At 44.9% G+C, this 24,930-nt stretch overlaps 1 protein-coding gene across 4 annotated transcripts; it reads left to right on the top strand.

Annotated features, from left to right (window-relative positions):
- Window positions 1-714: 714 nt before the first annotated feature.
- Window positions 715-23,594, top strand: Ppp1r36 (protein phosphatase 1 regulatory subunit 36). Of its 4 annotated transcripts, XM_041658684.1 has the most exons (12): window positions 4,182-4,243; window positions 5,772-5,836; window positions 7,358-7,550; window positions 10,667-10,753; window positions 11,769-11,866; window positions 11,971-12,037; window positions 12,836-12,934; window positions 18,326-18,460; window positions 21,617-21,659; window positions 22,156-22,334; window positions 22,550-22,738; window positions 23,254-23,594. In XM_041658684.1, exons 4-12 carry the CDS (start codon window positions 10,731-10,733, stop codon window positions 23,438-23,440), a joined length of 1,020 nt encoding a protein of 339 aa, XP_041514618.1. In that variant the 5' UTR covers window positions 4,182-4,243; window positions 5,772-5,836; window positions 7,358-7,550; window positions 10,667-10,730; the 3' UTR covers window positions 23,441-23,594. The 4 variants fall into 4 exon arrangements, with proteins under 4 accessions (XP_041514617.1, XP_041514616.1, XP_041514618.1 ...); XM_041658683.1 differs by lacking the exons at window positions 4,182-4,243; window positions 7,358-7,550 and adding an exon at window positions 715-888; XM_041658682.1 differs by lacking the exon at window positions 7,358-7,550 and having other exon boundaries at window positions 4,113-4,243.
- Window positions 23,595-24,930: the final 1,336 nt, after the last annotated feature.

Here is a 24,930-nt window from a genome sequence, read left to right as displayed (position 1 = left end):
AAGAAGTTTCTGGGGAGATGGCTCAGTAGTTAAGAGCACATACTGCCCTTCCTGAGGAGCTGAGTTCAATTTCCAGCACCCACATCAGGTAGATTACAAGGGCTTGTAACCTCAGCTCCAGGGTATCTGAGACCTTTGACCTCAAAGGGCCCTTGTATTCATGTGCATATAACACACACACACACACACACGATTGAAATAATAAAAAGGAATCTTTAAAACGAAGTATGGGAATGCTCAATTGCGCCTGTATGCTTAATGTATAAATAGGCATGAACAAACACTCTCCATTAGAAGCCATATACAAAGTTTCATTCCTGAGTGAAAATTACAGGTCACTCAAAGAATCCAGTTTTGTTCTCTTTTTTTGTTTGGTGTTTTTTTTTTTTATAAATATGTATACAATATTCTGTCTGTGTGTATGTCTGCAGGCCAGAAGAGGGCACCAGACCCCATTACAGATGGTTGTGAGCCGCCATGTGGTTGCTGGGAATTTAACTCAGGACCTTTGGAAGAGCAGGCAATGCTCTTAACCTCTGAGCCATCTCTCCAGCCCCTTTGGTTTTGTTTTTGAGACAGAGTTTCTCTGTGTGGTCTTGACCATTCGGGAACTCACTGTATAGACCAGGCTGGCCTAAAACTCACAAGAGAGATCTGCCTGCTTCTGCCTCCTTTACTCCCAGTGAAGTAAAGGCCTGCACCACCACTGCCCAGCCAGTTTTATTCTTGGTATGACTCTTGGAATGTAAATATTTCCAGAACATATGCATTTCTGGTCTAGTGGGACAGTACTCAGTTTTAAAATGTCTTTTTCTTCAGAACCAATCAAGATACCATGGACGCTGCTTTCCCGCTGTCATGGTGGAGAAGCTTGGTTGTAAACTGGAGGTTAGTCAAATAAAAATGTTCATTCAATATTTGGCATCACAAACGTTTTGTTCTTAAGTCTAGCTTGATATGTAGCCCAGGCAGACTTTGAACTCCCGGTCTTCCTGCCCCAGTACCTCCAATGGTGGAATCACAGGCACGCACTGCCATGATCATCTCAAGCATTGTTCTTTTTTTTTTTTTTTCATGAGCAGAATTACGGCATTGCATATATATCTTTGTGACCTTTTCACTAAATAAGCATATAATTTTTTTTTGAGTCAGTGTCTCTACATAGCCCTGACTGTCCTGGAACTCATGATGTAGACCAGGTTGACCTGGAATTCACAGAGATCTGCCTGCCTCTGTCTCTTTAGGGGTGGGACTGAAGGCATGTGCCACCATGCCCAACACAAGGATGTGTTTATATACAGGTCTAAAATTCTGAGACCAGAAACTTTGCTTTCTGTTACATGTTCTTAATTGCTTTTTTGAATTAAAAATATGTATTATGAGTGCTGTGTATGCATATATGTATGTACATCATGTGTGTAACTGCTGCTCTTGGAAGCCAGAAGAGGAAGTTTGATCCCTGAAACTAGAGACAGGGTTATAAGCTTAAGCCATCATGTGGGTGCTGGGAACCAAACCCAGGTCGTCTGCAAGAATGGCCTTAACCTCTTACCCATCTCATCAAGCCCTGCTCCTCAGTTTCAATAAGATTTTAAGGAGTTTCTGTCTTTTTTTTTCCTTCTGAAATAGGGTTTCTCATAACTTTGTAGCCTGTCCTGAAACTCTGTTGACCTGCAGACCAGACTAGCCTCGAACTCACAGAGATCCGCCTGCCTCTGTTTTCTGAGGGCTGGGATTAAAGGCGTGTGCCATCCACACCCAGCTAGGAGTTTCTCTTGATTAGGCCCAAACAACTCTTTCTCTCTTAGGATACTTAGGAGTATTAAGTATTAGAAGGTAACTCTATATTTCTATTTTATAACAGTCTGAACTTTAAAAAGTTTGCTCCTTTCATATTGTGTGTGTGTGTGTGTGTGTGTGTGTGTGTGTGTGTGTTTGTGTAGGTCCGTGCTTCCCTATATATATGGATAGTGGGGGTGACTTTCTGGGGTCAGCTCTCGCTTCCACCATGTGGGTTCCAGGCTGGCCTCCACCTCACCTCCAGAGTGCCGGGATTACAGGCGTGCACTACCATGCCAGGCTACACATGGTAATTTTAAATAACGTTTTAATTTCTCAGAAACTTTTTTTTTTTTACCTTAGTTTAGTTAGAAAGGGTGAGGTCTACAAAACCCTTTGGTGTTCTCTTAGCACTTAAAGCATTCAGAGGGCTATCTGAAGAGGGTTATTCTTACCTTCTCCCCTGGTTGTGAAATAACTAGATTCCTTGGTCTTGGTTTTTTTCTGGAACTTTATCTCATTTTCTCCTGGTTCACTCCCCTCCAAGTTGTAGATAGTAGCTGTTAAATAATTCTTGGCATCTGGGATATTATACTCTTTCCCTTTCAGTAGTAACTAAGCCTGCTTGGCCCTTCGCTTCAGACTAGTACTGGAAGTGTACAGGTGGATCTCCATGCAGTGAACTCAGCTTGAGCAATGGGTAGAACTGACTCCAGTGAACAGGGCAGGGATTTATTGATTGCAGCTTTAGACCACCATACCCAGTGACTGGGAGCCTGGGAGACCAGGGCAGCAGGCATCAACATGCAGGCTGCTATAACCGTAAAGTTTATGGGCAGGTATTCTCGGCTGTTTACTGCGCAGCTCCTACCAGTTCAGCTGTGGGAATTCAGAAGCAGACTCATTAGACATTCCTAGTCGCCCGCCTCTTCATCCAGCATTGCTTATATCAGAGGGGGAAATAACCCAAGTCTGCCTATCAGTTCAACTGTGAAGAGAAGGAACAAGGTTCGTGGCCGGAAGTGAACACAAGCTCACTTGAATACCCACCAACACTGAACAAGTTCCTGCTTTTGTTCTGAGCAACATTGATTTTGAGTACTCATTAAGGCTAATGCTTTGCACACTGTACTGGCTAGGTTTTAGTTTTTGTTTTGGTTTTTTTCAAGACAGGGTCTCTCTATGTAACAGAGACTGCTCAGGTTGCCCAGGAACTTGCCTCGTAGACCAGGTTGGCTTCAAACTCACTGAGATCCACCCGCCTCTGCCGTCTGAGTGCTGGGTGTGTGCCACCACCGCCTGGCTTGTCCTGTTGGTTTTTATGTGAATGTGGCCCAAGCTAGAGTCATCAGAGAAGAGACTCAGTTGAGAAAATGCCTCCCTAAGATTGGGCTGTAGGGGGCTGGAGAGATGGCTCAGAGGTTAAGAGCATTACCTGCTCTTCCAAAGGTCCTGAGTTCAATTCCCAGCAACCACATGGTAGCTCACACCCATCTGTAATGAGGTCTGGTGCCCTCTTCTGGCCTGCAGGCATACACACAAACAGAATATTGTATACATAATAAATAAATATTAAAAAAAAAAGATTGGGCTATAGGCAAGCCTGCAGGGCATGTTCTTAATCAGGGTTTGATGGAGGAGGGCCCAATCCATTGTGAGTGGGGCCATCCCTGGGCTGGTGGCCCTGGGTTCTATAAGAAAACAGACTGAGCAAGCCATGAGGCACAAGCCAGTAAGCAGCACCCCCCTCCATGGCCTCAGCATTAGTTTCTGCCTCCAGGTTCCAGCCCTGCTGGAGTTCCTGTCTTAGCTTTTCTCTAATGAATTGTGAAGTGGAAGTGTAAGATGAATAAGCCCTTTTCTCCCCAATTTGCTTTGGTCATGGCCTTTCATCACAGCAGGCATAACCCTAACTTACACACACACACATACACACACATGCCCATGCACTCAAAAATTTCTGTAACTTTTGACTTGGATATTTTCAGAAGTACGTTAAAACCAGGTTTCACTAGTTAACAAAGAAACTGTTCAGACAGTTTTATTTCCGTAACCATAGTCTCTTCCACTAAACAAACCCTCCACATCAACCCAAGTCCAACAGTGTTTCAATTCCATTGCGCTAGCCATGGCAGTTTGGAACAGGTCTTTACTATAGGGCTGTACCCAGTTAATCCAATTAGAGCATGGGGTGATAATTTCATGGGGGCACCGCAGTGTCAAGTCCTGGACGGACCCGAGCTAGGGGTGGAGGATAGGTGGGAGGGGGGTGGGGGAGAGCTCTCCAGGTCCTCCGTCAGGCGGAAGCCCCGCCCCTCGGGTGCCAGCCGGGCCGCGGCGTGGCCGTATCCCAGGCGACCCCAGGCAACCACGGTGTGCTGCTCAGGGTGAGACCATGCTCTCCGTGCCGGAGTTTTACTCTAGGAGGAAGCAGTTCGACGGGCAATCCTCCACCCGACTGGACGTAAGTGCAGCCTGGTCGCACTTTCTTGGGGCCGGTGACAGGAAGGCAGTGCTGACCGAGACCCGCTACATCGTCTGCCGGTGTAGCCGGCACCGTACAGTGGGAGCCCAGCGGGATTCAATGGGGAGGCCGGGGCGGCGTTTGTCCTGGTCCTGTGCTCCGCGCTCGGCTCGTCCACAGGCGGATCGTGGCCTTCCACTTGCGCCCACTGTTCTCAAGAGCAGTGGGGCATATTTGCCTCCAGATAGAGAAACAGAGGGGTGTGCTGTCGGAACTGAATTCTGTCTGGCGCCCCACGCAGATGTGTAGAGAATGATGAAAGCCCACTCCTCTCTATCATGTTGTGAGATAGGTAGTCCTACTGCAGGAGAAGCAGGCCTGCTCTGGACCCAGGGAGGGGAAAGACTGGTGTTTGTCCCCAATTACTGTGTGAAAGTCTGTCCCTGTAGGTCAGGGACAACTTTACAGCCTACTGCTCCCCACCCCCCGTTTTCTCCCCATCACCCCGCCTCACGACACCGTTTCTCTGTGTAGCCATGGATGTCCTGGAACTCACGCTGTAGACCAGGCTGGCCTCGAACTCAGGGATCCTAAGTGCAGGGAGTAAAGGTGCGCACCACCACCGCAGCCTGGCTGACTTTTTTTTTTTTTTCCAATGGGAATTTAACTTAAAGGTCTAAATTAAAGGTTGCTGTATGGCTTCCTCTGAATAGCTGTGACTAGCCTTGAGCTAAATTGCTTTCCTCCTTTCCCCTTCCTATCTTCCCCTTCCCTGTTCCCCTACTTTCACTTTTTTCATCCTTGCTCTCCTTCCTTCCTTCATCCTCGCTCCCTTTCCTTATTGAAACGAAAAGAATGAAATCAAGTCAAAACACTAAACAATGAAGGGATGGCTCAGCACTGGCTGCTCTTCCAAAAGAACCAGGTTCAAACCCCAGCACCGACAAATCGACTCAACTCCAGGAGATCCGATGCCCTCTCATGACCGCTTCCAGTATCACATACAGGGAGTATACACATAAACACATAAGCAAAATATCCACACACACAAAATGAAACAAACAAAGACTGGATTGGCTTAGTTGGTTGAGAGCTTGCCTAGTGTACACCCACCGCTGATTTGGATACAAATCTCCCAGCATCACATAAAACAGATATTATAGCACATGCCTGTAATCCCAGTGAAGTAGAGACAGGGATCAGAAACTCAAGGTTCACCTGGTTGTGGAGGTTCAGGCCATTAATCCTAGCAGAGACAGGGAGATCTCTGTAAGTTCAAAGACAGCCTGGTCTACAGATCGAATTCCTGGACAGCCAGAGCTGTTACTCTGAAAAATCCTGTCTGGGGGGGGGGGGGGGAAGGAAAAGAAAAGAAAAAAGAAACTCAAGTTCATCTTCAATTACATAATGACATTAATTCTGTAGAATTAACAATCAGGGTCTGGCAGAAAATAGTGAGGGTTTATGGGGACATGTGGGTTGTAACGTGAGTTTCAGTTCTGTCTGATGCAATCATTTCATTTTACAGCAATGTGGACTACGATTAGGAATGTGGTACTGGAAAGATGAAACCAAAACTCTGGAATTTAGAAGGTAAAGTTTTTTTTTTTTATTTTCTTTTTTTTTATTTTTTAAATTTATTTATTTATTAAGGATTTCTGCCTCGTCCCCACAACCGCTTCCCATTTCCCTCCCCCTCCCCCGATTAAGTCCCCCCCCCCCTCATCTGCTCGAAGAGCAATCAGGGTTCCCTGACCTGTGGGAAGCCCAAGGACTGCCCACCTCTATCCAGGTCTCGTAAGGTGAGCATCCAAACTGCCTAGGCTCCCACACAGCCAGTACGTGCAGTAGGATCAAAAACCCACTGCAATTGTTCTTGAATTCTCAGTATTCCTCATTGTCCGCTATGTTCAGCTAGTCCGGATTTATCCCATGCTTTTTCAGACCTAGGCCAGCTGGCCTTGGTGAGATCCCAATAGAACATCCCCATTGTCTTAGTGTGTGGGTGCACCCCTCGTGGTCCTGAGTTCCTTGCTCGTGCTCCGTCTCCTTCTGCTCCTGATTTGGACCTTGAGATTTCTGTCCGGTGCTCCCGTGTGGGTCTCTGTCTCTGTGTAGAAGGTAAAGTTTAACAAAAAAATTTTTTAAGGTATTTCTATGTCAATTACATGTGCAGGGGGGCAATAATAAGTCATACAGAGAAATCTAAAAACTAAAATTAAATCCCACTATCTGAAAATGATTTTACTGAGTAGCCTTTAATGACTTTGTCTTCTTTTTCTTTTCTTTCTTTCTTTCTTTCTTTTAAAATTATTTATTTACTTATTATGTATACAATATTCTGTCTGTGTGTATTCCTGCAGGCCAGAAGAGGGCACCAGACCCCATTACAGATGGTTGTGAGCCACCATGTGGTTGCTGGGAATTGAACTCAGGACCTTTGGAAGAGCAGGCAATGCTCTTAACCACTGAGCCATCTCTCCAGCCCCCTCTTTTTTTTTCTTTTGGTGTGTGTAGCCCTGGCTGTCTTGGAACTCACAGAAATCTGCCTGCCTCAGCGTCTGGGATTAAAGGTATGCGCCACCACCGCCCAGCCAACAAAATAAGTATTTAACAAATGTTTATGGAGCATGTCCAGTTACCCAGCTGTTTACTGAGGACCAAATAAAAGGGCAGTGCCGGGGAGGGGTGGTAGACCGGGGCAGAAGTGGGGAGAGTCGGAGTCAGGACTAACTATGCAGATACATGCAGAGCGGGGTGAAGACATCAAAATGGCTGTGTGGATAGAATTGATGGGCTGTAATACCCAAATATGAAGGGAGAAGGAGGAGTTAGCAGCTAGGTTGCTCTCCAGGCAGCTGAGTGGCTCGCGTTGCCATTCCCCCACATACAGAGGAAAACAGTGCGTGTTTATGGTTGCTATGACAGGCTCCCACGAAAACATGTTTTGTTGGTGTACAGATGAGGCTGGAGGTCAGGAAAAAGAGTTGTCTAAAACATGCAGTTTGTACTTAAAATTATAGAACTATAAAGGCATTAGAGGTATTGTCAGATAATTCAAATACCATGTTAGAGTGAAAAATCATCAGTTTCTATTTTATTTTTGTCTTACAGTACCGGAGCGTGAGCCCAGGGCTTTGCACATGCCAGCAAGCATCTTCCGCTAGGCTACATCCCAGCAAGCATTTACTTTCTATAGAATACACTTATTTCAGCATCTCCAAAGCAGTCCTTTCACTCCTGCTTGTTTGTCTCTACTGAGACGTCACAACGATCCTGGCCAGTAGCTCCTGCAGCATCATCCTCAGTGAGTGTGAGCTAGGTGTTGAGAACGCTTGGGGGTTAGACAGGCTAGTGCAGGAGGCCAAAAAGTTACAACACAAGAGGACGTAGGCAGAATCTAAGGTGCCAGCCCCGATACTGAAGACTAGTGTGACCATGGTTTCCATGAACTGAATTTCTATAAGTGAGGCTAATTGGCTGTACTTTTCAAACTATGTTTTAGTGTTAATCACATAATATTTCAGTTAAAATGACTGGTAAGTTTAAAAGTCAAAGTTTAATAGTTAAGATTACTAAATAGTTTAAAGTAAGGTTTATTTTTTCATATTCATGAAATTCATGAAATATGTTAATAAACTAAAGGTTTTAAGCTTTGCCTTTCTTTTTTTTTTTTTTCAAGACAGGGTTTCTTTGTGCGTAGCCTTGGCTGTCCTGGAACTCTGCGTAAACCAGGTTGGCCTCAAACTCAGAGATCTATCTGCCTCCATCTCCTGAGTGCTACTTTTAATTGTTTGTATGTGTGTGAGGTGCCCATGGAGGCCAGATGAGTCCAAGTTTTTATCAGCTTGCTGCCAAATTGTCCTGAATATATGGCTGGATTGCACTGACACTGATTTTGGAGAACACTGATTGCTATGACTTCAAGTGTAGGTTGTGGAGCTTGAAACGTGGTTCAGTTGGTAGAGTGCTCACCTCACATACACACATCCCTGGGTTCAGTCTCCAGCATACAACTGGGCAGAGTGGTAGATGTCAGTAAACCCAGCTCCGGGGAGAAAGAGGTGGGAAGGAGTTTCAGTGTAATGATCAAATCGGGTAACCCTGTCTCAAAATGCGAACAACATCAAAAAAAAAAAAAAAACAAGATGGAAGGGAGAACTGACTCCCAAAAGTTGTCCTCCGACCTCACACATGTGCCGTGTCATATGTGTGTTCACACTCACACACACACACTCACACACACACACAGAAGTAAAAAAATATTGAAAGATAAAGATAGATTATGTGACATAATAAAGGCCAAGAAAGTCCATTCACAAAAATGTAAATTCAAAATAATTTTTAAATAAAGCCTTAATATCAAATATTCAGTTGGCATTCAGCAGACTCCTTGTGTCTGATACATTTTATTTTGCTCCAATCAGAATTCAAATAAGGCTCACACATTACAATTGATCAGTTCATCTTTCTGTTAGTGTACACATTAAAAGTTTTCAGTAAACTTCCCCACATGGTTCTCAAAAGGAAGCATGACCGTTAAGCCTATTATTGAAAGACAACTCTTTAAAAAGTTATTTTTGCCTATATGTGTGTCTGTGCCCTGCATATGTGCCTGTTGCCCACAGAGGCCAGAAGGGGGCATCGGATCCCTGGTAACTACTTACAGATGGTTGTGAGCCGCCATGTGGGTACTGGAAAGTGAACCTGGGTCCTCTGGAAGAGCAGCCAGTGCTCTTAGGCACTGAGCCATCTCTCCAGCCTTTAGGAGCTAACATTTTCTTACATATGACTATTGCCAGGAACTTGGCAAACCTGGAAGAAAGTACCAAGCTAACTTTATCACCTCCATAGTGAAGCTTTTCTCAAAAAAATTCCTTGTGAGATATGAAAACGAGGTAATGGGAGTTTATAAAATTGGTCATCTGGAGAGTGGTGGCACATTCCTTTAACCCCAGCACTGGGAAGGCAAAGGGAGGAGGATCTTTGTGAGTTCAAGGCCAGCCTGGTCTACAGAGCTAGTTCCAGAACAGTCAAAGCTATGTAAAGAAACCCTGTTTCAAAAACCCAAACCAAAACAAAATAAAACAAAAATCTGGGGCTGGAGAGATGGCTCAGTGGTTAAGAGCATTGCCTGCTCTTCCAAGGGTCCTGAGTTCAATTCCCAGTAACCATATGGTGGCTCACAACTATCAGTAATGAGGTCTGGTGCCCTCGTCTGGCCTGCAGGCATACACACAGACAGAATATTGTATATATAATAAATAAGAAAATCTTTAAAAAATAAAACAAAAATGGTCTCCATTTTTAGAGAATGACTGACTTGGGAGAAAGTGCTTCTGCTTCTACATGCCTAAGTTTAATAGTAAGATACATAACTTTGGGCAGAGGTGAAGCTTCTGATTGGGTGAAAAAAGTAAGTTGTAACCTACAGTAAACTACCAAACTGTTGTATTTGACATTGTGTTCTCAAGAGTCTATGTGTTGGCTCTACTCAAATACCATCTTATTTTTATCATGAACTTGGAGTCATGGGAATTCCTAGCATCCAGTAGGGCCTCACTAAGTATTTGTTTACCATGGTCTGTGTTTGTTAGATTTACTACTCTTTTAGAAGTCCCATATTATGTGGTTGGGGGAACTTGTCACTAGGGAAGAGGTTTTATTGAGTTCTAAGACTACCTTACCTTGGGAGACTGAAGCCCAGCCAATGAGGACACTAGAGGACAGGACCACACCTCTCTGAGACTGCTAATCTGTGCGTGTCCTTGGCCTTCTATTCAAATTGTGGTTTCCCTTCAGGACTCTACCCTGGATCTCTTTGTCCCTCTTCTCAATGTGATCTCTCTCTCTCTCTCTCTCTCTCTCTCTCTCTCTCTCTCACACACACACACACACACACACACACACACACACACACACACCACATATAGTCAAATGCTGAAAGCTTCCAGAGCAGTGACCCTGAGATGACTGCTTGGGAGGCAGAGCTGCCCAGTGCCTAGAGGACATGGCGCCTGCTCTGGCTTTACCAGTTGCTATGTAACCTCTTAGCTTCACTTCTTCTCAGGTGGGAAAAGGATGGCAATAATGCTTTTCTCATAAAGTTGTAGTGAAAACGAGATAGTGCTTAGAAGTACCTGGCCTGCCACAAGTACCCAATAAACTCAGAAAGCCTTCCACACTTATGAGCTTCCTCTTTGTCACGACAAGACGTTCAGACAGCAATGCTTTGTGCGCGGTGACTTTCTAAAGCTGCAGGTGCGTCGGAGGAGCTGATCTTCCTCTTGATTGTGGGTCTGTGTGGACATACATCTTGAGTTGAGCACTGCTAATGTATGCCAATCTTCAGACTGCGTGGGCTGTGGCCCCACAGAATGCTGGGAGAAGGTCAAGTCCCTAATCAAGCCCTTCTTGTTGCAGTTTCACGCCTGCAGTGGAGCTCAAGGAGCGAGGCAAGAAAGGGAAGGCAGTTCACTTCGCTGAGATGGATGGTCCGGCTTCAGAAAGGTGGCTCCACCTCGCCCATGCCGTCTCTCCACGGACTGGCTTGTCTTTACAAACACGAAGAGATACCAGTCCTGTTTTCTTAGGTTGTCATGCCAATATCCATCAAGGGAAACACAGGCAGTACCTCAACTACAGCAGGAGTTCTAAATGGCCACTAAATGTTTATTCCTCCGAAAATGAGTCTACTAGTACATTTCAAGCTTGTTACAGTTTTTATTAATCTGAAAATACTAATGACATCAGATTTTATTCATATCCATCCATCCATCCATCCATCCATCCATCCATCCATAGTGCTGGGGATAAAAGCCTCATACGTTCTAGCAGATATCCTATCACTGAACCACATCCTCAGTCCATTAAGTCATTTAAATGATTTGAAAGCTGAGCAGTGGTGGCGCACGCCTTCAATCCTAGCACTCAGGAGGCAGAGGTAGGGAGACCTTGAAGGACAGCCTGGTCTACCGAGTGAGTTCCAGAACAGCCAGAGCTACACAGAGAAACCTATCTTGAAGGAAAAACAAATAAATGAACAACAACAAAACAACAAAAATGATCTATTTGAATTTACACTTTCTATCACTATGCATGCTTCTACTCCTATAGTAAAACAATGCTCAAAAGTGCATTGTGAAATAGTGCTGCATTAAATGCAATCCACGCATTACTTTACAAGCAAATTCCTCGTGCATCCCTGGATATACTAGATACAGCTAAATCTTTTCAAATACTCTCGGGAGGATAGAGCAGTGATTTAGAGGTCGAGAGCACTGGCCGCTCCTCCTCTAAGATTTGACACAGATTTGACTCTCAGAACCAACAGGGTGGCTCACAAGTGACTGTAATTCTGCTTGGGAGAGCCATCATCCTCTTCTGGCCTCCTTGTGCACCGCACAAATGTGGCATACAGACAGACATCCCAACAGGCAAAACACCCCATACAAATAAAACAAAAACACATCTTAAAAACAACAGCAGCAAAATCACCAGCTGAGACTGTTCTCTTCCCAAACAGGTTGACAGATAAAAGGTTTGCCTCAAGGGACGAAAAGTCAGCGAAAGCCCTGGAGAAACGGTATCAGCTGGGCAACATCACGCTGGATGACGTCAAGTGTGAGCAACTTTCTTCCTCCCGCTTGACCAGATGCTGCAGCCTCCAGCCTCCACGGGCTCCGCTCTCGTTCTCTGCTTAACTAACTGCCTTCTTCTTTCTGCAGTTGTTGCATTGCTTTCCCTCCAAGACACTGAAATGCAGCGGGTCTGCTCTTTTACAACGTTTATGAGGTAAAGCTGGAACAACATACATCTTTCCCCTTCCTCTTCCAAGGGGAAATAAGTGAAACAGGCCTAATAAGTGGAAACAGATCTGGTTCTTACCAGAAGAGCACATGGCGCCTCTGTGCAAGCCATCCTCTCAGAGACTAGACTAGAGAGTGTGGGAGAGATACCTGAGGTCAGGGCCCCATGTCACAGGGGCTCCAAAGTACTAGAGCAAGGGGTAAGAGCAAATTGATATGGACGGCAGTGATTCCACAAGCGGCCCCTTCTGGAGCAAGACGTTTGCAAAAGAAGGGGAGAACGTTTGCTTCGTGTATTTCTGTGCTTTTGCTTGTGTTTTGAGATAGGATTATGCTGTGGAGAAGTGTTCTCTGTCAGTTATTGGAGCTTGAAATCCTCCTGATTGCGGGGGACGGGGGGTGGGGGGGGTGGGGACGGGGGGAGGGACGACGACACGGGGCAGCGGGACGGGACACGACAAATATGAACCACCCTGCTCAGCTTGTATATTTCACAAACAATGCAAATAAATTACTTACAGAGCAAATACTTGTGAGGTGAAAAAGTTATTAATAATACATTAATAATTTAGCATCAGCTTTCCCAGAAATAAGTGTTTTTCAGATGCTTTTTACATCTTCATCACAATGGGGAGAATTTTAAATAGTAAGTTAATTGCGTGATAGGTTTGGACCCATGTATTTCTATTTATTCTTACACTGTGTCCCCCATTGTTTTTCACAAGAAACCTAACGTTTACAGTCGGGAGTGTTGATTTCTTCTTTTATCTTAATTTCCCTGTAGAAATAAGAACCTTGACAGCTTCCTTATGGCGCTTTTGTACTATCTGTCTCATTACTTGGAGAAACTCTCAATGGAAAAGAAACCCCAAAGCTACATGGTGTGAGTAAGACTTTGAAATATGCTGGAGTGTTCTTATTGTTGGCAGTGTTGCCTAGGGTGCAGGGCGATGGCATCTCTTAAATCTTCCTGGTCTAGGAAAACATTGTTTTCATGGAAGGATTTGCTCTGTTTTAAAGCTCACTGAGACTTCACACAGGAATTCTCATAATGAAACATTTCTAACAAACACAGGTCGGCAATGCTCTATGGTGAGAGGTACTGAAAGCCATGTTTGTGGCCACATGCCTTTAACACCTCTACCACCACCACCCCACTACCACCCCGCCCTCAGGAGACAGCACTTAGGAGCACTGGCTTCTTTCCCAGAGAACTCAGGTTCAGTTTCCAGCATCAGTATAATATACTTGTCTGTAACTCCAGTTCTAGGGGATCTGACCCGCCCCCACAGACATACACGCAGGCAAAACATCAATGCCCGTGAAATAAAAATAAAGAAATAAATAAGATACATTTTAAAAATTAAAGATACAGGTGACAGGTGACATGAATTTAAATTGTTATTTTATCTAACCTAGTGACTTAAAAATATTATAATAATATCTGGGCAGTGGTGGCGCACGCCTTTAATCCCAGCACTCAGGAGGCAGAAGCAGGCAGATCTCTGTGAGTTTGAGGTCCACCTGGTCTACAGAGCTAGTTCCAGGACCACTAAAGCTATTACACAGAGAAACTCTGTTCTGAAAAACAAAAACAAAACAAAACGAACAAACAAAAAATTGCCATGATAGTACGTACTCAATACTAGGATGTTAGTACTTTAAAATAATTCTTTTAAAAATTTGTATTCTTGGGGAGGGGTGCTGGAGAGATGGCTCGGTGGTTAAGAGCACTGACTGCTCTTCCACAGGACCTGGGTTCAATTCCCAGCACCCACATGGCAGATGCTTCACAACTATCTGAAGATCCAGTTGCAGGGGATCTGACACCTTCACACCAATGCACATAAAATAAAGTTAAATAAACCATAAAAATATAAAAAAATTGTATTTGTGTGTGCTTATGTGTTATATGCATGTGTGTTATATATGCATGCATATGTTATATGCATATGTGTACATGCGGGAGCCTAAGGTCTATTCAGTATCTCCCTCCATCACTCTCCACCTTGTGTTTTGAGACAGGGCTTCTCAACTGTTTGAAGCTTGTTGTTTTTCAGCCAGAGTGTCCTCAGAGTGGAGGTCACAGGTGCCTGCCACCATGTCAAGCCTTCACTTGGGTGCTAGGGATCTAAACACGGGTCCTTAGGTCTGAACAGCAACCACATTACCTACTGAACTATCTGCCCAGCCCCTTGGAAATGTTATTATTGGGATTGCTTTTGCTTTTTCTATAGTCTTCAGAATCTGGTGTCTCTTATGTTTATAGTACCTCAGTTCAGATGAACCACTCGAAGTTAGTTATAGCTCATAAGGTCAGCCCTGGCCATGCGGAGCTCTCTCCTCCAGCTCCACCTGTCTCTTCTTATGTTTTTTGTTTGTGTTTTTAGAGGCAAGGATTCTCTGTGTAACCATCCTAGATGTCCTGGAACTCACTCTGTAGACCAGGCTGCCTCAAACTCACAGAGGTCTGCCTGCCTCTGCCTCTGCCTCTGCCTCCTGAACACTGGGATAAAGGCGTGTGCTACCACCATCCAGCTATCCTCATGGCTTTTTTTTTTTTTTTGATTTTTCAAGACAGGGTTTCTCCGTAGCTTTTGGTTCCTGTCCTGGAACTAGCTCTTGTAGATCAGGCTGGCCTCGAACTCACAGAGATCCGCCTGCCTCTGCCTCCCGAGTGCTGGGATTAAAGGCGTGCGCCACCACCGCCCGGCTCCTCATGGCTTTTATGCTTACAAAATTCTTGCTAAAAGGTTTGTAAGCATCTAATAACAAAAGGCAAAGTGTTTTTAAAAGTAGATTTGGCTGAAAACAGAACATTCTCCATCAAAGGAAAATCGACGCAGTTTCTTAACCTGTCTGTAGAAAACTTGACTACGCTGTTAGGCAGTGTTGGCCTAGAGATAAATACCAGAGCCCAAATCTGGGAACTTGGAGTTCAGAACACAACAAGGCCTCTCAGCCTTGGCCACCTTTCACAATCTGTGGAACTTTCCAAGTGCCCAGGCCGTGTCCACCACTCCCCACCCCGGACGTGTGGAACCAACTCAATGATTTAGCTGTTAGGAATTCTGTGTGCAGAGCCATTAATTTGTTGCTACTGAATGTTTTTAAATATAAAACTCTCGTATTTGATCAAGCAGTTGGAGAAACATTTTGTGGACTGATCGATGTCCCTGAGTAGCAGTTTTGTAAGGAACCAGATAAATCCTTCAGACACTGCTGTGCCTGTAATACCACCATGATACGCAACCGAGTGTTATTTCAGGGTGGCCTTTCACAGCAGGGCAGCCAGAGCGTGAAGCGTTTCTATGGCAGCACCACAAGCTAAAGCCAACCGTGGCTTACAAGGCTCAAGGAGGCCTCCCATTCCCAAACCGAACTCAGGAGGCTTTTGTGGCTCTTTGGCCTGTTATGTTCTTCTGATTTCTTCTAATTCTGAGGCGTATTACCAATCCAACATGGACATTTGTTTTATATATTAGTTTGTAAGTAACAGAGGAGAAAGGTCTGCTGGTTAAGTTTTTCCGTGTACTGAAACTAATTAGAACACAGTGGTATAGGAAAACACACCCACCCAAATCTTAAACTGTGGGTTCTAAAAATCGTGATCATCTTTCACTTCTTATGCGTCCAGTAGTCAGTTTGGTTTACTTCTTTATAACAGAGTTAAATATAGATTGTGTTGGGGTGTATGCACAGAGGAAAATATCAGATTCCAGATGCAAAAAGTTCATCAATGTCAATCCCTTGGATCCCAACTGGCTGTATAAGTGGTATTCCTTTCATCCCTTTTGTTTATTTATTTTGAAAAGTCCCCAGTACTGCATAAACCTGGTGTGGTGCTTGGGAGGTGGAGGCAGAAAGATCAGAAGTTCATATTCTCGGTTACACAGTGAGTTTAAGTCCAGCCTGGATTACATGATACTCAGTCCCCCTTTCCAATTCCTGAGGCAATGTCGCAGAAGTGAAAACACCAAAATGTCGAGGGGAACGACTCAGGCACAGAGTATTGATGCCAGTGGACCAGCGCCGCCTAGAAGTTTGTACTGAGGTTATTTTTTCTTAGGCTTTGGTTACATAGCTTACCCCCCTCTTTCCACTTCAACAGGACTTTAAAACCATGTATTAGTTTTAACTGTGTGTAGCTGTGTGTCTACATATCAGTATGCGCATGTGAGAACAGACACCCTAGGAGAGCAGGGGAGTCTGGTCCTCTGGAGTTTCAGGTCAGGGGCCATGTGGCTGCAGGGGAATGGAATTTAGGTCCTCCGGCAGAACAGTGTGCTCTTAACTGCTGATTCGTCCCTCCAGCCATAGGTTCTTTTTTATTTTTGTTAATTTTTTAAAAATTACATTTCATTTATTTAGTGTGTGTGTGTGTGTGTGTGTGTGTGTGTGTGTGTGTGTGTGTAAAGGTTAGAGGACAATTTGCTGGAGTCTGTTCTCCCACCAAGTAGATCCCAGAAATTGAGCTAACATCATCAGGTTTCTTGACAAGCACCTGCTTCTGTTGAGCCATTTTGAAAGTCCAACACGCAGGTTCCTTATGTACATCCCTAAGGATTTCCCGGCCTCACATTCAGTGGGAATGATTGTGTTACTTTTCCTGGACTCTCTCCGGAATCTGGAGATGGGGTCACATCGGGACTCTGTATCTGGAGCAAGTAGTCAGGATAGTTCTCCTTCAGAATTGAGTGAAACCTGAGAACCACTGTCCAGATGTTGGAGAGCATCCCTTGACCACTGTTTGGCTGGGTTTCTATAGTAAAGGAAAGGATTAGCTAGTGGCACCTCTGGCAAAGGAAGGTGAGGGCCATCAGAAGGAGGCCGGCAGGCGGTACTGGTATGTAACCTGCAGTCTGCATGTAGAGGATGTGTTTGGACTGTACAACATCTGGGACTGAGCAACATCTAGGTTCTTAAAGTTGAAGCCCACTTTCTTTATTCCAGAAACTCGCTTTACTGCAGTGACCCACAAGCCTTTCATTGCCTGTGATACACTTCGTGCTTTTGTTTGTTTGTTTGTTTGTTTTGGTTTTGGTTTCTGAAACAAGGTTTCTCTATCAGTCCTGGCTGTCATGGAACTTGCTTTTTAAAGGTTCTTAAACTTACCCCTCTCCATTCACAGCATGTCTTCATATAGGTTTTTTGTTTTGTTTTGTTCTTTGTTTTCTGTTTTTCTAGATAGGATTTTCTGTGTAGCCCTAGATCTCCCTGTGTAGACCAGGCTGATCTTGAACTCACAGTGATGTGCCTGCTTCTGCCTCCTGAGTGCTGGGATTAAAGTCATGCACCACCGCCGCCCAGATTCACTTCAGAGCGCATTTCTCTCACCTTCCAGTGCCCCTTGGCAGTATTGCCAACAATACTTTTTCCTACCATGTTGTATTGCAAACACTTAAAATCAGACTTCAGACCTGCTGTAACCGAAGAACAAATGGCTTTTGCAAAGTTCATTTGCAATTCAATCAGAACTGGGCTGTGTTTTTGTAGGGAAGTGATGTGCTCATAGTCTATGCCAAAATCCACTGAGTGGTGGCCAGTGAATGGTTTCCCCACCAAACAGAGCTGAGCTCAGAACAGGGAGCAGCTTGCATTCAGACACAGATTGCCTGACTTAACAGCAACACCAGGGCCTCGGGGGGGGGTGGGGGGAACTACGGTGGCAGAATCTCCACAAGTGTTTTAGCAACTGCGGGGATGAGAGCAGGCAGCGGCACAGCAACCAGGGCTGATAACTTGTTATTGGGGTGTTCTATAGAGATTAGGATTTGCTGGGAATATAGTTGGAGCTTATAAAGAGCATCAAGTATAAGGGATCTATCCAAGTGACATTGACCCTAAGCTTGAGATGCTAACTCCAGTGACTAAGAGCCCTAAGAGACTTTGAGGGGCTGGAGATGGCTTGGCAGTTAAGAGCACTGACCGCTTTTCCAGAGGTCCAGAGTTCAGGTAGAGCCACCACATGGTGGCTCCCAACCATCCGTAACTCCTATTCTAGTGCCCTCTTCTGCTTGTGTGGGCACCAGGCACCTACACAGTACACTTAACATACATGTGGGCAAAACATACAAATAAAAGCCAATCTATCTTTTTCAAAAGAGAGAGATTTTAAGGAGTTTCCCAATGCCAAAACTCAAGGAAGTCAAATTGGTGAGCCAAGTTTGTTGACTCACTATCTCTTTCAAAATAGCCTATAATTCTAATTTCTTGCTCATTAACACAGACTTACACCAGAATTAATCATCTTTGTCTCCTTCTCTGCCCCCAGAGGCCTGGTAGAGAAAAAAGAGATAGAGCTGGTTATGAGCAAGTTAGAAGATGCGCAGAAGTACCTGGCACAGAAGTACTGCATCCTCGTGCTGGGCGTCGGCATGGCGGATAAGCATCACATGAACTGTGGAAAGTACGCATGCGCTTCTGCTGCCCTAGGTCGGCACGTCCCTAGTCCCTGGTACCCTTGAGGAAGTGTTCCCTCCCGTGAGAATCCGCCCCAAGTACCATTGATAACTGTGTTGAGAGAGCCAAGTAAGTACGGAAGGTATTCCAGCAGCTCGGCCGGCATTTTATAGACTCTGCTCCATCTTGGGACAACATCACTTGTCCTCTCTGTGGAATCCTGCTCAGCCTGATGACCTGGGTTGCTTGGCTGTCTCGGAAGGAGATCAAGTGATGGCTAGTGTTGCAGGGGAGTGAGTGTCTGCTTCTCTTAGCACCTGTGAGGACCACCATCGAGACAGCACTGTCTGTGAGAAACTGATGGTGGTGGGGGGGGGTTGTTTTGACCTTAGGATGACAATGCCTACATACTGTTCCTAAAACTTAAATGAGGCTCGCAGCACAGGAAAGTTTGGACTTACAGGATAGGGAGCTTTGGTTGTGGACTCTGAAATGCCTGAGTAGTTAGTTTCACAGTGGTCCAAGAGCCACACCTTGAGCACAGGAAAAGAACGAAGTCTAAGACATTCCTTGTCTTCCGAGGAAGCTCTGTCGACCCAAGTGTCCCGGATGCCTACATTTCCTGTGTGCTTTCTTTGATTTTTTTTTTTTTACACAGTCTCAGTAGCAGCTGGAGGTGTGCTGTTGTGTGTGGGAACCCAGTCAATCCACTATTCTTTACACATATTCTCTATCCATATATTCTTTGTATGTAGTCTCAATAGCAGTTAAAGGGGTTCTGTTGTGTGTGCTAGTCACTTGATTCACCCTTCTTTCTGTGAATATGTAATATGTGTATGATTTGAGCTTCTTTGTCTTATTCTTTGCTTTGAACACCTTTATCCGAATTGCATTTGGGCTAATTCCTTATGACTTATAACCCAGAACATGTTTAACTAGAAAGTGCAAACTGCTAAATGTTCATGTTATCTGCTACTGGATAATGGCAGGACGGTGTGTAGGTGAAGCACCAGGGAGGCGGAGGCAGGTGCATCTCTTGAAGACCTACCTGGGCAGCACAGTGATACTCCCATCTCGAAAGATAAGCAAACACACAAACAAAAAAGCAGAAGCTTCCAGAGCTCTCTCCAGACCTCCCACACATAGGACCAGGAGCCTTAGTTCATGAAGGCTTAGAAATCTTCTATGGCCAGCTGGTGAGTTCCAGGACAGCCAGAGAAACCCTGTCTTGAAAAGAAAGGAAATCTTTTATTACCAACCACTCTAAGTTCACTTGGCTATCTTGGGGTTTATGACAAATTCTTTTGAAAGTTTAAAGTTAAGATATATAAAGCTACAAGGTGTCTTATCTGGTTATATACTTACTTAGTTTTAGTCTTTACTAAGGAAGAGATGGGAATTTGTAGAGATTTTATGTGTCCCATACATAGCAAGATTGGCCATGTGTTCTGCTTCATTGTTTTCTGCAACTGATATACATTAGGAAAACAGTTTGCCCTTTTATCCATGTGAATTTGTCTAGCTTATTTCTGATACTGTTTGATAATCATACAAGTTCTTCCTGGGTTAAACTATTCATCTTTCTTTCTTAGTTTATTTTATTTATTTATTTTTGGTTTTTCGAGACAGGGTTTCTCTGTGGTTTTGGAGCCTGTCCTGGAACAAGCTCTTGTAGACCAGGCTGGCCTCGAACTCACAGAGATCCGCCTGCCTCTGCCTCCCGAGTGCTGGGATTAAAGGCGTGCGCCACCACCGCCCGGCCTCTTTCTTAGTTTAAAAAACACATTAAAGGGGGCTGGAGAGATGGCTCAGTGGTTAAGAGCATTGCCTGCTCTTCCAAAGGTCCTGAGTTCAATTCCCAGCAACCACATGGTGGCTCACAACCATCTGGCGCCCACTTCTGGCCTTCAGGCATACACACAGACAGAATATTGTATATATAACAAATAAATATTTAAAAAACACATTAAAAATGCTACATTTTGATCCATTTGAAATGTGTCAAATACATCAGGTGAACAATGAATCTAAGATAATTTTTCTTTACTAATATTCTATTTTCCAATACTACTTATTAGTGATTTTTTTCTCATTTACAGAATTTTTTGTTTATAAGATTTTGAAATTTTCTAGTATTTTAATCCAACCTGGGAAGTTTATATTGAATTTTATTGATCGGTGTTTCTGTTTTGAACAGAACTCTACAATGAATGATAGATCCTGCGCATATGAATAGCATAGCTTTAAAGAATGCGTGGGTGCATTCTGTATTTTTAATAGTTAACATTTTTATCGAAAATGTTTTTTATACAATATATTTTTATCATGTTTCCCTTTCTCCAATTCCTTCCAGATCCTTCCTACCTCGCTATCCATCCAACTTTGTTTTCTGTCTGCCTGTCTCTCTCTCTTTAAGACAGGGTTTCTCTGTGTAACAGTCCTGGCTGTCCTGGAACTTGCGCTGTAGACCAGGCTGTCCTTGAACTCACAGAGATTCACGTGCCTCTGCTTCCCAAGTGTTGGGATTAAAGGCGTGCGCCACTACTGCCCAGCTCTTGTCTCTCTCTTTAAATATAAACTACAACAAAGTACACACACACTCACACACACACACACACACACACACACACACAAATCTGATGTATTTAACACACACTCAGTGCTCATCCAGCAAAAGAGGTGTATGAGGAGTATGTGGGGTAGGAGCGGCCATCAGTGGAAAGATGAGAGGTCCCTGCTTAGCACCATGGAAATACAGAGAGAGAACTGAACTTGAAGCTCAACATCAGCTTCCTCCATGTAATGTAGAAATCACAGTGCTGACTCCCTCACGAGGAGCGTAGAAGGATGAAATATAACCAGTGTGAAGGTCTTAGTATGTTCTGGGCCTGTGGTGAGGAAGAGTTTTGTGGTCAGGGGCATGATAGAGAAAAACTGCTATGTCCTGGGAGTGGACAGAGGGGAAGAACCCAGAGACAGGGCCGCCTGGCAGGGCCCATTCCCAGTGACCTACTTCCTCCGCCCGGGCCCCACCACCTCCTAATGACCAAACCTATGGCCTCAGGACATTCCAGGTCCAAATTCTAATAGAGCTACCAGTCATAATCCCACATTTTATGTGTGATAAACTTATCACCTACAGCTGGGATTTGTTATTTTTCAGGGATAAAGTCTCAGACACGCAAAAAGACTGGAAATTCTTTGAGGTAAGCCTCTTGCTTTGGGGACTTTTCGTTTTCTATGAAAACAATAACACACAACAATGACAAGTAGCCATTTGGCAGGCACACCTTTTTAACAGATATCCTTTTTATTTATTATTTATTTATTTTGGTTTTTTCGAGACAGGGTTTCTCTGTGGTTTTGGAGCCTGTCCTGGAACTAGCTCTTGTAGACCAGGCTGGTCTCGAACTCACAGAGATCCGCCTGCCTCTGCCTCCCAAGTGCTGGGATTAAAGGCGTGCGCCACCACCGCCCGGCTCAGATATCCTTTTTAAAAAGGATGATAACGTTTGTTATGCCCTAGAATTTTGGCCTGCCTTTCCATCCATAAGTGTGAGCACACAGATCAATCCACACAGCTTCCAGGGATGTCAAGCCGTTGGGTCATCCGGGTTTTTGTCTACCTAAGATACAATGGGGACTGCGGGGAAGTTTTCATAGCATTTCTGGGCTTTGTGATTCCTCTGTTTTCTCTTTCAGTCCTTTTATACTTTCTGTACATACATAGCTTGGATTGTGTTCCGACGTCAGTACCTGACAGAGATTGAGGAAGAAGTAGGGAGGCTTTTTCGTACCAATATGTTCAACATTCCCCGAAGGAAACGCGAGGATGAAGAATCAGGAGGAGAGAAGAAGCGCATGACATTGGTACAGTTTCGGTAGGACCTCTCACTTATTTCCTCTGTTTTGTTTTTAAGAGAAGTCTCTCTGTGTAGCTCAGACTGGCCCCAAACTTGTAATCCTAAGTAGCTGGGCCACAAACCTGCCCATGGCATCCGACTCAGCTGTGACCATTGGACCTTTCCTCCGCTTAAGGACGTTTGTAAGAAGCAGGACAACGTAACTAAGGTGACTGTCTCCCTCCATCCCACAGGAAAATGATGGCAAAACGTCCAGCAATTAAAAAGGCTGTGGACATGCGCTCCCCAGTCTTGTCTACACTGCTGCCATCTCTCAGAGAAAAAGCTCAACATATCGTTGAAAAAAAGTATGTGGCAGGCATCAAACTGCCACCCCGAATGCAGAAGGGCACAACAAGTCTGGAGTCTGTGGCCATGCCCGTGTGAGTGGCCCAAGGAAAATCACAGCAGAGTCGTGGGTGGTGCCTCCTGGTGGGGATGGGAGGGCCAGGGGCTCAGGTACTGAGAAAGCTTCTGTTCCCCTGCCAACCCCTGACTCCCTGACCAGAGGTCTCCACTGAGGCCCATCTGGATGAGAGAAAAAAATCCTAGAAGCTGTGCTAGATTCTCAATAATTGTAGCCTGAAAAGAGAGGGCCAGACTTCTTAGAGCTGAGGGTCTATTCTAAGTATTCATCTTAGGGAGATGTGGGTACAGCCAGGGCAGAATCTTGCTAAGATTCAGTTTCGAGCTAGTATGTAAGACCACAATGGTGGAATGGAAACAGGTCTGGTTTTTTAAATAAATGTATGTCTTAGCTTTAATGTGTGTGTGTGTGTGTGTGTGTGTGTGTGTGTGTGTGGTTATCACAGAACAGAACTGGGAGAACTGGCAATCACAGTCACAAACACAACTGGGAATCACAGTCTATTAACTATGGCAATAATTCTCTTTACAGAGTTGGCATCTTGGGGGAGCCTCGACATCTGTTCAACCCTCATACTCTCCTGCCCCTTGAATCAGAAGAAAATGGGAAACAGAGTGGAAGGAATTCCTTCGTGATAGAGAGGAATAACGCAATGATTGAGGACACGCTGGACTTGGTCATGACAACCCTATCGTCACAAAACACCTTCCCTAAATAATCCAGTGTGTTCCCGTTCTTTATTCAGGTCCCTATATTTGAAGTAAACTACTTTGACTTAACACTTTCTATAGGATTAGTATTTGTTGTCCTAAAGTAGCTCATTAGCATGCTCAGGACTCCTTGGCTCAAGTTGTTCTTTTCATGACTACTCATTAAAGAATTTTAGAAAGATCTTAAAAAGCACATTTTCCTATTTTTACTCATTTTTCTTTGTGTGAGTGTGTGTTTGTGTGCGGGAGCACTTGTGTGTGCAGGTATATGTGGCACTTGTGTGCCTGTGCAGTGGAGGCCAGAGGGCGACTCTCACTCTTATTCCTTAGATGCCATTCACCTACTTACCATGCTAGTATTTTAATTATATATATAATTTTTAAGTTATTTGCTATGTGTGTGAGAGACAGAGACACAGAGTGTATGTGGAGGTCAGAGGCAACTTTAGGAGTCAGTGCTTTCCTTCCACTGTGTGTGGGCTCTGGGTACTGAGCTCAGGTTGTCAGGATTCTGCAGCAAAGGCCTTTACCTGCATGAACCCTCTTGTCAGCTCCACCACCCACTTTTTTTTGAGACAAGGAGGTAAAGATTGTTGAAGTCACCTTAGAATGTCAGCCTGTTGTGCTGGCAGAGGAAGCCATGGGCTGGAAGCAGAATCCCCTGCGAATGGCTGAGATGGGGTTGCCCTGGCTAGGTTGCAGAGGATAGGCAAGAGCCCCCCTGTGGGAGCCTCTAGAAGCATAGACATACATAGAGGAATAGTGGGTGTCACACGGTGGGATAATGCACTTTGTGTCTGGCACAGAGGTGTAAGCCAAGTGTCGGTGGATGTTCATAGATAGTTGTGTGTGTGTGTGTGTGTGTGTGTGTCCATGCTCAGACATGCAAGCATGCACAAGTGTGTACAAGCCTGAAGGCCCAAGGTCAATGTCTCTGTCTTCCTCCATAGGTCTCCGCTTTATTTGAGATAGTCTCCCACTAACCCTGGAGCTCCCTCCCTCCCTCCCTTCCTCCCTCCCTCCTTCCCTCCCTTCCTTTCTCCCTCCCTTCCTCCCTCCCTCCTTCCCTCCCTCCCTCTCTCCCTTCCTTCCTTTTCCCTCCTTTTCTCCTTCCCTTTCTCATTTCCTCCCTTCCTTCCTCCCCTCCTCCCTTCCTTTCTCCCTCCCTCCCTTTCTTTGTTCCAAATCAAGCTGACAAAGATAGTTCCTTCCAACGCTACCTAAACAGCTGAGCTGAGAGGGCCTGGCCAGTTCATAAAAGCACTTGCCTTGCAATCCTGACAACCTGCGCTCCTTCCCCGGAAATCAGTAGAAAACCTAGATGTGACAGTACGCATCTCTAATCCCAGCCTCCTGCAGAAGGCAGGAAACAGAGACGGGCCTCAGTCAGAAGTACACTAGCCAGCTGGTCTTCAATAGACAGGGCAACAGGGTGGGAGGGGGGAAAGGTGGCTTCTGACCCCATGAACACGCTGTGGCACATACACACAACCATCTC

Source organism: Microtus oregoni, unplaced genomic scaffold (genome assembly GCF_018167655.1).
Source record: "Microtus oregoni isolate MIOR12 unplaced genomic scaffold, Mior012 000009F_ref0000495, whole genome shotgun sequence".
Taxonomy (NCBI): Eukaryota; Metazoa; Chordata; class Mammalia; order Rodentia; family Cricetidae; genus Microtus; species Microtus oregoni.
This window is presented reverse-complemented; position numbering and strand designations above follow the sequence as displayed.